Genomic DNA, 16,979 nt, shown 5'->3' on the forward strand with positions numbered 1-16,979 from the left:
ATTTTTCAGTCAATAAGGGTGTGTTTGGTTTGAAGGAAATATTTCGAAAACGTTTTTCATTCACCAACCAAATAAAAAAATAAGTGATAAAACCATTCATTTTTTATAAAAATATTTTCCAGAAAAATATTTTTCTTAGTACCAAACACACCCTAAGTGTTGGTATTTTTATTCTACCCTCTCTCTTTGTATTTTTTATTTATTTAATTTTTTCATTCCAAATGTCAGCACAATCAATACATGACGGGACACGCTACTTTTCCCTATCCCCATTATTATCTTCATCTTTACATGTCCCCCATTTCAGTATGCATATCCTATCCCTCGGCGCATTATAGCAACGAGCCGTGAAAACATGAAGCATCCAGTTGCAGAAGCAAACGAGGAGAGTCCATTCGGCTCACTGAGCCAATCCGAATTCTACTCTCACCACTCAGTAACTCACAACTCCGAATTCATCACCAATTCACGAGGCCTTAAGCTTTTCGCTCAGTGGTGGACCCCACTCCCTCCGGCGAAAATCGTCGGCGTTGTCTGTGTCGTCCACGGCTTCACCGGCGAGTCCAGCTGGTTCGTTCAGCTCACCGCCGTTCACATAGCCAAACACGGATTCATCGTCTGCGCTATTGATCACCAAGGCCATGGATTCTCCGACGGCCTTGCCGCTCACATACCGGACCTAAATCTCGTCGTTAACGACTGTATTAGTTTCTTCGATTCGTTTCGGAATCTCCACGCGCCGCAGTCTCTGCCGTCGTTCCTTTACGCTGAGTCCCTCGGCGGCGCTATCGCGCTGCTAATCACTCTCCGGCAGGGTGATTCTGCTCCCCGCCGACCGTTCGACGGTGTCGTTTTGAATGGAGCTATGTGTGGGATTAGCAATAAGTTTAAACCGGCGTGGCCTTTGGAGTATCTCCTTGATATTGCCGCTTTTTTGATCCCGACTTGGCCAGTAGTTCCCACTCGCGGCTCGTTGCCTATGGTTGCGTTCAAGGTAATGAGATAAAATCGCTTTTATTTAAATTTGAAATGAAATCCGTTGGTGTAAATTTGATATTCACGATTTTGTGACAAATAGTCTACAACAACTACATAAATAGTCTATCTATCTCAATATATGATTAATTACTGAATTTTAAAAGGCTAATTTTTATTTTTTTTGAAAACTTGTAACTATATCATTTTTCAAACAAACTAAAAGTAAAATACGATAACATAAATTAGGACAAAGGAAGTGTATTTCTAAAATATGTAATTATATACTGTGAGTGGAAATGTTAATTTAAAACTATTTAACTAATAACATATATATATGAATTTTATTTTCTTTTTTGAGAAATGTAATTTCAGTCAAGCATTTGAGCATTTCTCTTTTGTTGCCTTTTTCACATTTTTCTTTTTTTTGGTAATTCATGAAGGAGGAGTCATTGTAAAACTATTTAATTAACAACATACATATGATTTTATTTTCTTTCTAGTAATTAAATCATTTGAGCTTTTCGCTTATGTTGCATTTTTCATTTTTTGACTTTTTTGGTAATTCACGAAGGAGGAGTGGAAGAGGAAGCTGGCAATAGCCAGTCCAAAGAGGCCACTTATGAAGCCACGCGCAGCGACGGCGCGTGAGTTGATGAGGGTATGCAGGGAGTTACAGGGGCGATTCGAAGAAGTGAAGGTGCCATTTCTGATAGTACACGGCGGTGATGACGTCATTTGCGATCCAGCCTGTGCGGAGGAGCTGTATCGACGATCGATAAGTAATGACAAGACTTTGAATATATATCCGGGAATGTGGCATCAGCTGATCGGCGAACCAGAGGAAAATGTGGAGAAAGTGTTCGGAGATGTTGTGGAGTGGCTTAGAACGAGAGCTGAGAAGACCACCGTGGACGGCGGCGCGTAGGGAAGTGTTTGAATGGAAGTTGGTTTGAATATTGTAGTTGAGGAGTGGTTGGTTAATTGTTAAAGATGTGCTGAGGTAGTTAAGAAAACAGCAAACAGTGTGATCCGTAACTCAAAAGGACCAAAAATAACTTTGTACAAGCATTATGCTGAACAATAGGAGTAACTGCTATTCAACCTCAAACTAATTGAGGTCACGTGGCTTCATTTTAAACTTGTACCCAAATGCAATATTTGAATATTTAGGTTATTTAAGACTAAAACATAATCCCTAGAGTCACTTTTACTCGTTTAATATTCTAAAAATAGATTTTTAATTTTACTTGTCACTTTTAGTATATCAATAGAAGATAATTTTTTTTTTTCGATTATACTCACAATATTAATTATTTATTTTAAATTATTTTTTTAAATTCATTAACAATATGCATCAATTAATATGTGTATCATGGTAATTATGTATTTCATTTATTATTTTTTAATAAATGTGCAAAGTCCATAATGGATAAGCAAAAGTGAACCGAGGAAGTAGTATATTTCCTTACTGGCATACAAATTTTCAACAAAACAAAAAGATTTTTTTCAAACTAATTCATAACTACACCTAATTGGTAAATGTTTATTTTTGTACTTTTTTTCTTTCCATTGTGCCATATTTTGTGTATGTTGCATGAACTTCTAAGAGATCGTAGTACTTTCAAGACAACTTACTTAGATAATGTTTGGATTAACTTATTTTAAGTTTTTATTGATTGTTAAGCATTTTTCTAGTTTTTTTGGTGTTTGGTAATAATAAAAAGTGCTTAAAAACACTTACTTTTAGGCATGAAAAATATAAAAATATGTCAAAAGCCAAAAGTTGGGTATACCAACTTATAACTTTTGGCTTTTAGCTTATAAACTACTTTTCAAAAGTCAATCAAAATACCCTCTTAGTCAACGATGACTTTTTCTCATTTTATCTTTTAAGGGGTTGTTTGGTATAAGCAAAAATAATTCTGGAATAAAAATATAGTATCGCTTTATCCCTTGTTTGGTTACTAATTGTGGGATAAGTTATCCCAGGATTAAAAATAGTACCAGAATAACTTATACTTGTCAGATGGCGGAATAGTAATCTCAGAATAAAACTAAAATTGACAATTTCAGGATTAATACAACATACCAAACAATCAATAAGAAGTAAATCTAGAATAATTAATCACAACATAACTAATCCCATCATAACTTGTCTTCAAATCAAACGACCCAGTAACTATGCTACTTACACCTTTTGCCAGGAAGTGATACAAGCATTGGCTGAATGTCTCATTTTTTCCCCGTTTAATCCTTCCATTAGAAAAAGAAAAACAAAGAGTAGAAGTTGAAATCAACCCACAAATATAAACTTGGTAAAAGCAGGTAGTCCAACTGCAGGATGCAGGTATAAATAAAGGTTGAAGAAGCTAAGGACGTAATATTACCATTCACAAGTACATGTTTATGCATTCAGAGTCTGCATAATTCTTCTCCTTAATCAGTAAAGGATGGCAGAAACGACAGCCAAACAAAAGGAAAATTGAGCAAGCCAAAAAAGGTCTCTAGCTAACTAATTACAACAAGCCTAAGCTTGGATTTCCTATGTTCCCAGGAAGACTGAAGATCATTGACTGCCCATGAACAGGAACATATAATGCAACGAAATAATACCAAAATGAGCAAAATATTAGTCAAGCACCTACAGTTATAAATGTTAGAAAGAATATCATCCCTTACAGAATAAAAATCTCATCTTTACTGGTCTAAACAAGAACCCCGTAATCATTCTGTTGGGCAATGTCCTCTCTAGTTTCATGGGAGACCTGGGGAACAACATCAATTGAAGCATGAGGCTTATCTTCTGCTACTTCACTGGAGAGCCGGCCATCTTCTTCAGCTAGATGATGGAAGTGTGATTCGTCAAGTCCATTAGCATCTTCGCAAAGCTCCAAATCATCGACACTGTGAGCCACATGAGATATCCGGCCGTGATCATCCTCACTTACTGTAATACATAAATCATCATTGCCCATGTGATATAGGTGAGAGTCATCTGCATCAAAAGTTGTAGCAGGTAACCGAGATTGTACAGGTATCCCTGCTGCATAATATTGCTCTATCTCTTCTTTCCGCTTACGTTTGCCCATCCCCTTCCTTCTTACTCTCTCCTTTCCACGTACTCTCTTTCCAACTTCACTTTGTGAGTTTGTTGCAACAACTACTGTACTTGCAATCTGATCCCTCAAGCATTCATAAGTAATATATCGGATTCTTGTGACAGATTGTAACTGTTGATCATCCATCCCATGAGTTGAAAGGGTGTCTGCTATAAGGGCAATCTCCCTCAGTGCAGCATTCTGCAACGACAAAAAAACAGATTGTAATGAAAAATTGGAGGTGCACTACAGAGTAAGGAGATAAGAGAGGATGTGGATAACAGAAATTGAAATTTTCTAAATTAGTTTACCATTCTTTGAAACTCAGATGAGATAGGCACAGGCCTCCCCACCAACTTCCTTGTAATTCTCAAATACCACTGCATGTATTCACTTTCCTCCACATCTTCCTCTGCCTCCACAATGTAGAGATGGCGATTCGACCATTCATTAAGCTCTGACTCCATTTTTGTCGAGAGATCTACACCACCATCAACTCCCCGGCTCTTCCTTTCCCACTTTTGTACCTCTTCAGGGACTGTCTGATGCATGCCAAACTGCCTTAGGCAACGATCCGGAAGGTGCCTTTCAGCCTTGTCATAACATATCAACATGGTCTTTGATCTCCCGAGAATGAGGCTGCGTAATATATGTTCTGGTATGACAGTGTGACTAATGTTTGAGTAAGGACACCAGTCAACCTGGACGAAAGCATAGAATTGTTCCATTTTCTTAAGCTCTCCAAGAGGTAAATGATTCAAGTCACATAAGAAGTTCTGAAAACTAACTTACGTCAGATGGCTTCATAGAGTCCAATGCTTTTCGGTAGAATGCCACATCACGGTTTGATGTTGGACTGCTTTGTTTACCTTTCCACCTAAGTACAAATGGGAAACATTCATGGATTGGATCATGATTAAGCTTTGGCCGACCAACATTGAGGTGGTAGTAACTCCAGCACTACAAGAGAGGAAAAACTAATCACAGGAAGATTTAATATAAAGGTGAGCTACATTTTCTAATTACTTATCAAAGCATGACACAGCCAGGTCAGTTGTGTCCAGGAGGAAACCTTACAAAGGCAAAAAATTCCTAGCCTCATCATACCTGTAACAGTGTCAAACAGCCACTAATTGTGCTTTGAGACCTGAGGGAAGCATTCCCAAGCGCTCTGTACAAGAAGGATAAGGCTGCAGCACCCCAAGCATACTTGCCAGCTTCATCAAAATTTTCAAACAATGGAAGGTACATGACCGGTACTTTATTGCCAGTAGTAGTTGAAAAAATTGTGCTACCGACAAGGTAAAGAAGATAAGCACGTGTATGACGCTCAATATCTTCCATGGAAGCATCCTCAGGACACTGAGAGAAGGTCTCTTTCAACCAACTAAGCTTCACCATCCCACCACTCGTATATCCCGAGTCAGGTGCTTTCCCCAACAACCTGATACAGACTGCTTCACATGAAGTATATGTCACACCTATAACAGCTTCACCATCAACTGGTAGCCCAAGCAAGTAGGCGACATCCTCAAGGGTCACAGTCATTTCCCCAACAGTGAAATGGAATGTGTTAGTTTCTCTCCTCCATCTCTCAACTAGAGCAGAAATGAGTGGGTTATCCAAACTAATTGCCGGTATCATTCTTAAATAGCCAAATCCAGCCTTCTTAACCAACTCAATCTGTTTCTCTGTGAGCATCCACTGATCGAGCTTTGATGTGTGTTCATGGCACCTAAGAGCACTACGCTCCTGTCAACAGTCAGAACAAGTTATTTAATTCTTGTCTGGGTCACTGTTTTACATTCAAGTATCAATTTCTAAAATTAAAAAAAAAGGAGGAAGTTTATCTTAATGAATACCTGCCCTTCCCAAATAGCAGATGATACATGTTTATCTTGATCGTACAACACAGCATCATCAATAGGTCCAGGATTAGTTGCATAGTAGTCCACCATCACTGCTTATGACATATCTCTGAAACAAGACAAACTTAACATTACTATTAAGGAAGAACAAAATTAAGCTTTTCATTAAAATTTGTAATGCACCTTAACTACATTGTTTGAAACTAAGGGACGAAAGCTTTATATTTAGGAAGCATTTGAACAGAAACTAGTGGGATTTTCGTGAGCCGAGGGTCTTTCGGAAACAGCCTCTCTATTCCCTCGGGGTAAGGGTAAAGGTCTGCGTACACTCTACCCTCCCCAGACCCTCATTAGTGGGATTTTACTGGGTCGTTGTTGTTGAACAGAAACTAGTGATGGTAAGTCTAAAACGGGCATATAAATAAATTAATTAATTAAATAAAAAAAAATAGGATAGGAAGATGGAAAAGAAGCCCCTATTCCTCCTTTTCCAAACCATGGTTAGAGCTGTTAGAAACCTTGAAAGAACCCAAAATCTAAATATTGTAAAACCAGCTAAGGATGAATCAAAAGCTAGACTACACAAGAAACTACTTCACAAGTTAAACAAGCATGAATCCACATCATAAGTGGTGAGACAAGTAACCAATGTACATTTATACAGATGAGCGACCCAGTGGCAGGAATCAAACCGTTCTTCATCTCAAACACCTTAGCCTTGAACAGGGGCGGCTCGGCATAATATGGGGCCTAAGGCGAAAATAAAAAGGGAGGCCTTAAATTTTTTTAATTTTTTTTTCTCTTATAATTTATCGAAATCTAAAGAAGTTATAATCAGTTTTAATTATTGCCAATGTCTAACCAATTTGTTTAATCTCTCTTGTGTTATCATGTTGAACTTTATTGATTTAGTGTTGAAAAACTTTTTCAACCGAGGCAACCGATATAGAAATTGTTAACGGTAATTGAATTAACACTTTTTACCTGATTGAGTTTGCCAATTAGAGTATTCTTCTACTTATACAGTTTCTCTTAGCACTTTTTAATTCTAAATATAAGTTGGAACAAATAATACTGTAGTAACTACTATGCTTCAAGAGTCATTCAATGTAATGACGTATTTTAATAGTTACTTATCAAAGTAGCTTGAAAAATGTCTACAAAAGCACTCAAAGAATTAAGAAAAATTGCTCTAAACTAACATTGTAAGAAGATCGGTTTAAGTTGGGACGAATTAAAGACGGGAAACAACTAGTAACTACAATTTAAGATGTGTAAAACTTTTAGACATAACTATTTTAACCAAATGATTTAAAAGCCGGCCCTGGCCTTGAAGTCCTGAGCAAGTTTAAGTAGCATATACAACATTATTTACCTTAAAATAAAATGTAAAGTAAAAACTAGGTCCTGCTTTTTTTCCACTAAAATTACCAGTTCCTTGTTTTTTATTGTGAAATATCATCCTCAATCGGATGTAGAAATAATAAATTATTAAGGTTTCCTATTGTTCAGCGAGAAATGTGATATGTTTTGTAAATATATGTAAGTATTTTCAATTTATTGCACCAAGAAGGTGCTAATTCCTGTTCGGTGAGAAATTATCTTATGATGGACTCCAAAAAGTAGATTATGTTTATTTGAACTTTCCAATTCATCAGTCAGAGACCTAACTGCTTAAAAAAGTACCTAGAAGTGATTGGAACTTCATGAGTCCTGGTTAAGGAGATAGGGATTACCATCCTCTTGTTGCCAATCACTAGGATTATTAACTAAATTCCTAACTAACAAGGAATGTGAGTATTGAAATAAAACAAAGTTTTGAATGCTTCCCGATTTCCATTTTGGAATTATGTAAGTCAAGGAAAAATGTAAAACTGAAGTTGCTTACCAGAAAATAAAAGATTATTGATCTCACATTATAGCAAAGAATTATAACAACCCTTATTACGAAGTTAACTTATCTTCTTTTGTTTACAAAATCATTCCTGTTAGTGGTTTTTGCGGGAAGATACCTATGGATAAGGAAATTCCAAATAACTGTAGGATTTAAAGGTGACTAGAGAGGACATTGTCCAGAGAACTGTTATGTTACAACTTACAACGACAATACAACAACAACTATGCCTCAACCCAAAACTAGTTGCAGTCGCTATGTGACTTCTCTATATCCATTCCACTCCACTTGGGTCCGTCTCATTTCACTACTCAAAATTTGACTTTAAGGACAAACTAGGATTTCTCTTAAATTAGGGATTATCTAAATCTCACATCTATCCTATAGTGTCAAACAATCACTAATATAACTAAAAAACACGTGTTAAACACTAACCCTAATGTAAGAGCCTTAATCCCCACTGGTTAATATCATCTTATGGATACTTTGCTTCCACTGTATTCTGTTCTTCACTGTTTTCACAAGAATTCTAAATAACGGTAAAGTTACTTTATTCATATTCGTACTTGAAAATCACGCTTTTACTAACACTTTCCTACTTGATTCTCTAACGGTGTGTTCACTGGTTACTCTTGTAGTTAATAGTGCAAAGTGTCAATGCAGAGTGCTACACTGTTTGCACGTAAACCAGACTTTGTTTTCTATCAGAAGTCCAACACAAATACATACTAAATGATGCTGTAACTATTTTCTAATGATTGAAATTGCCATCCCTTACATATGTTTTTGCTGATATCATGACTTCAATACAATGTTGCAAGCAGTGGCGGGGCCACATAGCTCCAAGGGGTGTGTATATACTATGTGTTGAATTCCCTCAACTTCTTCGTATATTTACTTCTCCAAATTTTGACACCCCTTAATGAAAATCATGGCTCTGCTACGTTTGCAAACATCAAACTACTAATGCCCTCAATAACTTTTGATCAATCAATCAATCATCTATGCGTCGGTCCTAAACAATTAGGATAAACCATACGAAATATGATAACTACCAATCAATCAATCAACTATTGCTCAGTCCCAAAATAGTTGGAGCCAATTATATGAATCACTAGATATATTACAAATTACCTCTAGTCCGAATGAAGAAAAAAATGTAAAAAAAGAACTTACAAATTACCAAATTTAATCTAATCCCAGTCCCTGAAATGACTAGGTAAAAGCCCAAAAGATCAACATACAAGAAAAAGGAAAAACTTAACTTTACGACAGGGTAGAAACCATATTGGCAAAGAGGAAAAGTAACAATTTTTAAAGCACAAAACACACACACACACACACACACACACACATATATATATATATATATATATATATATATATATATATATATATATATAGAGAGAGAGAGAGAGAGAGAGAGAGAGAGAGAGAGAGAGAATGTACCAGTTAAACCAGTAAGCCAAGGCAATGGGCAATGAATGTATGTGTGTATCTCTGCGCGTGTGTGTATAGAGAGAGAGAGAGAGAGAGTGACAAAGAGAGAGATGAAGGGTTAATGGAGAAGAAGATCGCCGGAGAAGAGATCGACGGAGGTGGTGTTGAGAATCGGCGAGGCACAATTAGGAATACGGTGTCGTTAGGGTTAGGTTCTTTAAAAAAAAAATTTAGCCTTATAGCATTTGGGGGAATTTGACAAAGTGTCGATAAGGTTTTGTTTGGACGTACATAGATTACACAACTCCTTGTTTGGAAAGATGGAAAAAGGAAAAATGTAACAATCTTTTATCATTAATTTCATAAAGTAAAGGACGATTTCTTCTAAATCCTGACATATTTAATTTAATAGTTAATGTCACAAAAAAATAATTTTAGATTATTATAGACTTTAGCACATAAGAGTGTTGATGGTAAGTTATAATCTTGGATTTTAGTCGCTTATTGCACTCTAATTTACTGTACTTTAATTGAGTTGGAGCTTTAATCGCTAGTGTTTTGCACTAATTGTGTGTTTTATGCCTTGTAGGAGTGATTTCGATCTATATAGATGTTGTTGAATGAATTCATGTTATTTTGGAGTTTTGAAGTCTGAGTAAAAACCCAAGGATTAAGTTGTGATCGTATTCGGGGATCAACGGATGATAGTGCACTTTAAGAACAAATCCAACCAAACTGTTAAAAAATACAACACAATACAATACATTATAAAACGATGAGTAACAACCATCCAAACAAATCCAAACAAGCTGTTAAAAAAATTAATATTAAAGTGTAATCTTTCATCCTTCTTAGTAGTTATAAAAACTAGAAAGTGGCCATAATATTTTTATAGCCACTAATTCATGTGCTTCCATGATCTAAAGTTTGTCCTTTATTTCTTTCAATCACTTACTTATTATCCGCCTAATTATTTCTGACTAAATAATCCACGCTCGTATTAATTGTAGCGCGACGCGTTCCTGAAGTTCCTTGGAAGGGAGACGTAAGGCTAAGCAACCGATGTCAGTGCGGTTGCTATGCGCCAACTGAGGTCCTCACCGTACGCTAGACTAGATTGTCAGTGCCGTACGGGAAAACTAATGTCGTGAGCAATTGAGCAGCGGAAAATGAGCAACTAATGATGAAAGCTGATGATTGTATTGATGATGATGATGATGATGATGATGATGAAAGCTATTATAAGATGCAATGCAGTGTCGGGGGGGAGAGACACCAGTACAGAGAATTGTTTGAATGCTTGAATGTTTGAATGCTTTGGTCCCCCTTAATAATGTTTAAAAAAAATAAACCAAAGTTACATGAGTTGACCTAAGAAAGTTGTAGAAGCACACTGAAAATGAATGAAGTAAAAACTACTCTATAATTACAATGAAAAGGACTTAGTCTTCTATGGAAGCAAGTCCGATGGCAGCAACTTTGTCTTGAGCAGCAGGGTCTGCGCGCGCATTGCTGTGGGCGCGCGCGGCACTATTTGGATCTGCCAGCGGCTGGGCGCTGGTGCTTGGCATTGGGTCTGCGCGCGGGGAACTGTCTGGGTGTGCGGCGCTGATGGCAACATGATGATTTGTGCGCGCGGCATTGTCGGTGCGCGCGGCACTGATGGCATTGGCCAGCCGCTGGGCGCTGGCATTGATTATCGATGGGGCGACAGAGGCGCATGCTCGCTTGTCACTTGGCGCTGCCGAGACTACGGGGCCGACCGTGGCGCTAGGCATTGGGGGGCTTGCCGGGACGCCACAGGGCGCGTCCAAGGAGTCATGGGTCGATGATGGAAAGCAGCCCATGACATTCTCCCCCACCTGAGTTGGCGACGTCCTCGGAGCCTTACCTGCAGGATGATGATGATTGGTCAGGCTCTTGATGGCTGTGAGGTCTGTTCCCCTCGGTGCTGTGAGATGTCTTTCTGAATGATCTTCCATGCATTTCTGAAATGGCCTGAGGCGGCTGACATGGAAGACTGGATGGATTTTCCACCAGGCTGGTGTGTTCAGCTGGTATGTGGATTTCCCGATGCGCCTTTCAATGGAAAAAGGCCCGATGTAGCTTGGCAATAGGCGAGGATCTTGGGTCCTCTTTGCAAACAAGTTCCGCCTCGGGGTTCTTACCATCACTTTGTCCCCTGCTTGATGTTGGGCAAAGCGACGGTTTTGTTCGGCATGCCTCGTTGCCCTGTCTTGGGCATTGACAAGATAGCTCTGCACTATCTTCAAAGTTTGTTCCCATTCTGTAGAGAAACTGGCAGCTCGATGAGATGATGGTATGTTTGGTGCATTCACATTTTGTGGGAGTAGCGGTTGCTGTCCGGTAACAATTTCAAAAGCGCTTTTGTTTGTATGGGCGCACTTTTGTGAATTGAAACACAGCTGAGCAGCATCCAGAAGCTTCACCCAATGTGTTTGTGACCCGGTTGCAAATTGGCGGAGATATTCCTCCAGCATGTCGTTGAACCGGTCTGTTTGATCATATGTTTGCTGATGATGATGGCTTGAGTTGTAACTCAATTTGGATCCGAGGCATCTGAAGAGTTGGGTCCAAAACTTGCTAGTGAAGCGTGGGTCGCAGTCACTAATGATGTTGTTGGGCATACCCCAATGTTTGACAACATGAGAGAAGAAGAGTCGAGCTGTATCTTCTGCTGATATGTTCTGCGGGGCTGCGATGAAGGTAGCATACTTGAAAAATTGGTCTACTACCACCATGATGGTTACATGATTTCCGACCTTGGGTAATCTTGTGATGAAATTCAGGGAAATGCTTTCCCAAGGTCTCTGTGGGACAGGTAGCGGCTCCAAGAGTCCCGCTTGTGCTGAGTGATCCGACTTGTCCTTTTGGACTGCTTGACAAGTCTTCACACAATGAGGGGCACCATGAGCTGTTGGACCCCGATGATGTAATGTCTGTTTGATGATGTTGAGGGTAGCCGGAACCATGGGTTCAGGTCTATTGGTTCCCTCCTTAAACTGCATGGCCGTGATGTTTCCAGCGGCCATCTTCTTGGATATGCATGGTATGGTGTGGGGTTTGGCCCCGTTGTCTCCCATCATTAGGAGCATGTTGGCATATGGTACCGGGATGGTGTTGGTTTGCCTGAGGAATTCCAATCCCACTATCAGTTCGAAGTCATCGATGATAGCTATGCGTAGGTCGAATATTCCCTTGTATGGGCCAAGCTGAATGGGCGCTTCTTTGGCTATTCCACTCACTTGCTGAGATGGAGAGTTGATAGCCTTGACACGACCCTTGCATTTTTGCACTACTAGACAGAGGCGTTGCACCTGAGTTGAGGCCAGGTAGTTGTGGCTAGCACCCGTGTCTATCAATGCCTGAATAGGTCTGCCGTTTACTTTCATGTCGACGAACATTAAGGTCCTCTTTTGTGATGTGGGAGGCCTTTCGTCCGCCTTTCCTTTCCCTTTCTTGTCGATTGGGAATGCCTTCTTCTTGGGGTTGCCAGCACTGGTTCCCGCCAAGGTATCATGAATGGAGCCGACAAATGCGTTGAAGGCACCTACTTGATCGGCGCCGTCTGAGTCGTCGGTATCTGACTTGTCATCGTCAACAGTTTGTTGAGCATTGATTTGTGTATTGGGGCATTGATTGTTCCAATGTTCCCCGCTGCAATGACGGCATTCAGATGGGGGCTTTCTCCCCTGATTGTTGTTGACTGATGCATTAGTGTTACTGCTTGAGGAAGGAGTCTTGGATTTGGATGCACCTCGATCTCCTCCGTTTCTGTTGGGACCACCATTGCTAGGTTGGCTCCCGTTGTATCCCCCTCGGACAGGCGTCTGGGGCCTATCCTTCTGAGTTTCCAACTGATAATCCCCAAGGCACTCTGCAGCTTGAATGGCCTTGGGCAGGGTATCTACCCGTTGTCTTTGCAGCTCCATACGAGCATGAGGTTTCAAACCTTCTATGAATGCGAACAGTTTGTCTTTGTCCCCCATATCCCGTATGTTTAGCATGAGTGCGGAGAAAATTCACGCACGTAGTCCCGCACCGACCTGGTGTGGCGGAGTTCACGCAACTTTCTCCGTGCATTGTATTCCACACTTTCGGGGAAGAACTACAAGCGTATGGCAGCCTTCAGTTCTGCCCATGTCTGGAGAGTATCTTCACCGGCCCTGATGGCTTCGTATTTGACTCTCCACCAGAGTTTTGCATCACCCTGAAGATACATGGTAGCAATTGCTACCTTTTTGGATTCTTCCAACTGTCCTACGGCATCGAAGTATTATTCGATGTCGAAGATGAAGTTTTCCACTTCTTTAGCATCACGGGCTCCGTTGTATGGCTTGGGCTCCGGGATTTTCAGCTTCTGTGGCATGGGGGCGATGTTCATGGCACCCCTGATTTGGTTTTCGCCTCCTTTGAGCAGGCTTTATAGTGCAGCATTGACTACATTGAGCTGGCCTGTCAAGTTGTCTATGGTTTGCTGCATGACTGTCAGTCAGTCTGCCTCTAGTTCCCGATAGGCTAAATCCTCGGCACGCTCCTGTTGGAGGTCCTCGAATTTGCCATGAATGTTGGTTGCCTCGACGGCAGCCGTTTTCCGATCTTCCTCAGAGTATTAACTGATGTTTGCAATGTCAATTTCGACCTGCCGCATTCTGCGGTCTAGGTCGTCCAACCTTTGCACTAGGCTGGTTTTTAGATCAGGCAACGTATCCACGATGGGCCGTAATGCGTCAACCGTCTCTTCTAGGGTCGTGATGCGATCCCCGTAATTCACCATGGTCAGAAATGGTGATGATGATGCCAATGAGTTCCCTCGTCCGATGTCGAGCCTAGGCTCTGATACCAACTGTTACGTGGCGCGTTCCTGAAGTTCCTTGGAAGGGCGACGTAAGGCTAAGCAACCGATGTCAGTGCGGTTGCTATACGCCAACTGAGGTCCTCGTCGTACGCTAGACTAGATTGTCAGTGCCGTACGGGAAAACCAATGTCGTGAGCAATTGAGCAGCGAAAAATGAGCAACTAATGATGAAAGCTGATGATTGTATTGATGATGATGATGAAAGCTATTACAAGATGCAATGCAGTGTCGGGGGAGAGACACCAGTACAGAGTAGGGGTGTTCAAAACCGAACCGAAACCGAAAACCGAATCGAAACCGAAGCTTAATGGCTTATTGGTATCGGGTTAACGGTTTAACGGACGGGGAACGGATTGAAATTGTTTTATTAACGGCTTATCGGTTTGGGGGCGGATTATTCAATTTTCTTAACGGATAATCCGTTAATCCGTTAAGAATATATATATATATATTAAATATCAAAAACCCTTCCACTTCTTATATATATATAAAATTTGTTTTTATCCATATATATATTAAATATCAAAAACTCTTCCACTTCTTCTAGCTATTTGCTTAGCTTATTCTCCCACCCTACTATAATATTATTTAAGCTGTTGTCTATGGTTCACCTCTGCTTTTATTTTTTAAAACTAATGACTGCTGTCTATGTTTAATAGAAGAACAACAGTGTTGTTGTCACAACTTTTATCCCACAATATTGACGATAGTACTGTCTTGAATTATGTTCTGGGGAAATAGCGCATCTGCGTTTCATGTAAATTGTTTACTACTTATAATCCATCCCTATTTCTATACATAACTGCCTTTTGCTCGATGTTGTTTGTATGGTTAATGATATAGCGTGAAATGCTTGGTTGAGAGTTTAAGTTAGAAATTTGAAGTTGTTGTTTGAACTTTGAAGCTGCATAAATTCAAGTTCTGTTAGGCGTTAGCTGCAGGCCAAATATTTCTGTGTATTCTGCTCATTTATGGATTAATCATTTTGAAATATGTATCCTGGACTCACTTTGAATATAGACTGAAATTTCCTATTCTGAATTTGTATGCTAGGCGTTAACAGACATATGTATGTATGGATTCATGTAATGTAGTCTGCTTTGGGATTTAATGGTAGGCGTTAGCATACATGTATGTCTGGACTCATATGTAGTCTGCTTTGGGATGTAATCTAGCCTACAATGTGTTCTACTTTTTTCACTCTACAATACATGACACACTATATCATTCTTATGTAGGCGTTAGCATACATGTTTGTCGGGACTCAATGTGTAATTTTCTATTATGAATTTATATGCTAGGCGGTCAACAAATAATTAATGCACGCAATATAGATTTAATTAGGCCGATAAACCGTTCGATAACCGCCCGATAAGAGCTAAACCGATACCAATTCGCCCGATATCTTATCGGGTGGCTAGCGGATTAATACATTTAAAAGCCGATAACCGTTAAGCCAAACCGTTAAGAGTAATTAACCGCCCAATCCGCCCGATAAGCAGCCCTAGTACAGAGAATTGTTTGAATGCTTGAATGTTTGAATGCTTTGGTCCCCCTTAATAATGCTTAAAAAAATAAACCAAAGTTACATGAGTTGACCTAAGAAAGCTGTAGAAGCACACTGAAAATGAATGAAGTAAAAACTACTCTATAATTACAATGAAAAGGACTTAGTCTTCTATGGAAGCAAGTCCGATGGCAGCAACTTTGTCTTGAGCAGCAGGGTCTGCACGCGCATTGCTGTGGGCGCGCGCGACACTATTTGGATCTGCCAGCGGCTGGGCGCTGGTGCTTGGCATTGGGTCTGCGCGCGGGGCACTGTCTGGGTGTGCGGCGCTGATGGCAACATGATGATTTGTGCGCGCGGCATTGTCGGTGCGCGCTGCACTGATGGCATTGGCCAGCCGCTGGACGCTGGCATTGATTGTCGGTGGGGCGATAGAGGCGCATGCTCGCTTGTCACTTGGCGCTGCCGAGACCACGGAGCCGACCGTAGCGCTAGGCGTTGGGAGGCTTGCCGGGACGCCACGGGGTGCGTCCAAGGGGTCATGGGTCGATGATGGAAAGCAGCCCATGACATAACACATGTTTATTACCCTACTACAAACTTGTTTACAACATAAAAGAAATCCTACACCTATAAATAAAAGCATTTCTTCCATGTGTGGTGTACGCAAAATATTAGTGTGCATGTAAAATTAAGGTTATGTTATAAAAAAAAATGAAAGTCGTGAAAATAAAAGAAAAGTCTAAGGGGGCGTTTGGACATAAGAATTGTAAAATTACAAAAAAAAGTGAAAAAAAATTTCAAGTGAAAATGGTATTTGAAAATTAGAGTTGTGTTTGAACATGAATATAATTTTGGGTTATTTTTGAAGTTTTGTGAGTAATCTGAGTGAAAATTTTGAAAAACAGTTTTTTTAGATTTTTTCAAAATTTCAAAAAATTCCAAAATGTATCTTCAAGTGAAAATTAAAATTTTTATGAACAAACGCTGATTTCGGAAAAAAGTGAAAATATTTTGAAAAAAAAAGAAAAATTTCTTATATCCAAACGGGTTATAAATCTCCAACTTATTTACTACAAAAAAGACAGTTTTATTTTATTGAGAGAAGATGTTCTTTTTAATGGAATTTTGTTCAAATGACATGATGTTGTAAGGTTGTTATATCATTGGGCGCAAACATGAAGAAAAATTGCTAGTATGGCTTGTACCATTTTTATTATGTTCTTATGAATTGTTGCTGGTTATTGGAATTAGACTCTGGCCCTTGTCCCAGCTCGTCACTACTTTCAACCTAAGGTTAGGTTTGTTACTTATT

At 39.7% G+C, this 16,979-nt stretch overlaps 2 protein-coding genes across 2 annotated transcripts; one reads left to right on the top strand and one right to left on the bottom strand.

Moving 5' to 3' along the window:
* The first annotated feature begins 204 nt into the window (after window positions 1-204).
* Window positions 205-2,170, top strand: LOC104108906 (caffeoylshikimate esterase-like). Its single transcript, XM_009618059.4, has 2 exons — window positions 205-994; window positions 1,550-2,170. The coding sequence occupies exons 1-2, from the start codon at window positions 356-358 to the stop codon at window positions 1,901-1,903; spliced, it is 993 nt and encodes a 330-aa protein (XP_009616354.1). The 5' UTR covers window positions 205-355; the 3' UTR covers window positions 1,904-2,170.
* Window positions 2,171-3,328: 1,158 nt separating this feature from the next.
* On the bottom strand, window positions 3,329-9,471 carry LOC104108907 (protein MAIN-LIKE 2). Its single transcript, XM_070174768.1, has 6 exons — window positions 9,288-9,471; window positions 5,939-6,053; window positions 5,184-5,828; window positions 4,869-5,036; window positions 4,388-4,777; window positions 3,329-4,277 (listed from the first exon to the last, which is right to left on the bottom strand). Exons 2-6 carry the CDS (start codon window positions 6,032-6,034, stop codon window positions 3,684-3,686), a joined length of 1,893 nt encoding a protein of 630 aa, XP_070030869.1. The 5' UTR covers window positions 6,035-6,053; window positions 9,288-9,471; the 3' UTR covers window positions 3,329-3,683.
* Between the last annotated feature and the right edge of the window lie 7,508 nt (window positions 9,472-16,979).

The sequence above is a fragment of the Nicotiana tomentosiformis genome, chromosome 5 (genome assembly GCF_000390325.3).
Source record: "Nicotiana tomentosiformis chromosome 5, ASM39032v3, whole genome shotgun sequence".
In the NCBI taxonomy this organism is placed as follows: Eukaryota; Viridiplantae; Streptophyta; class Magnoliopsida; order Solanales; family Solanaceae; genus Nicotiana; species Nicotiana tomentosiformis.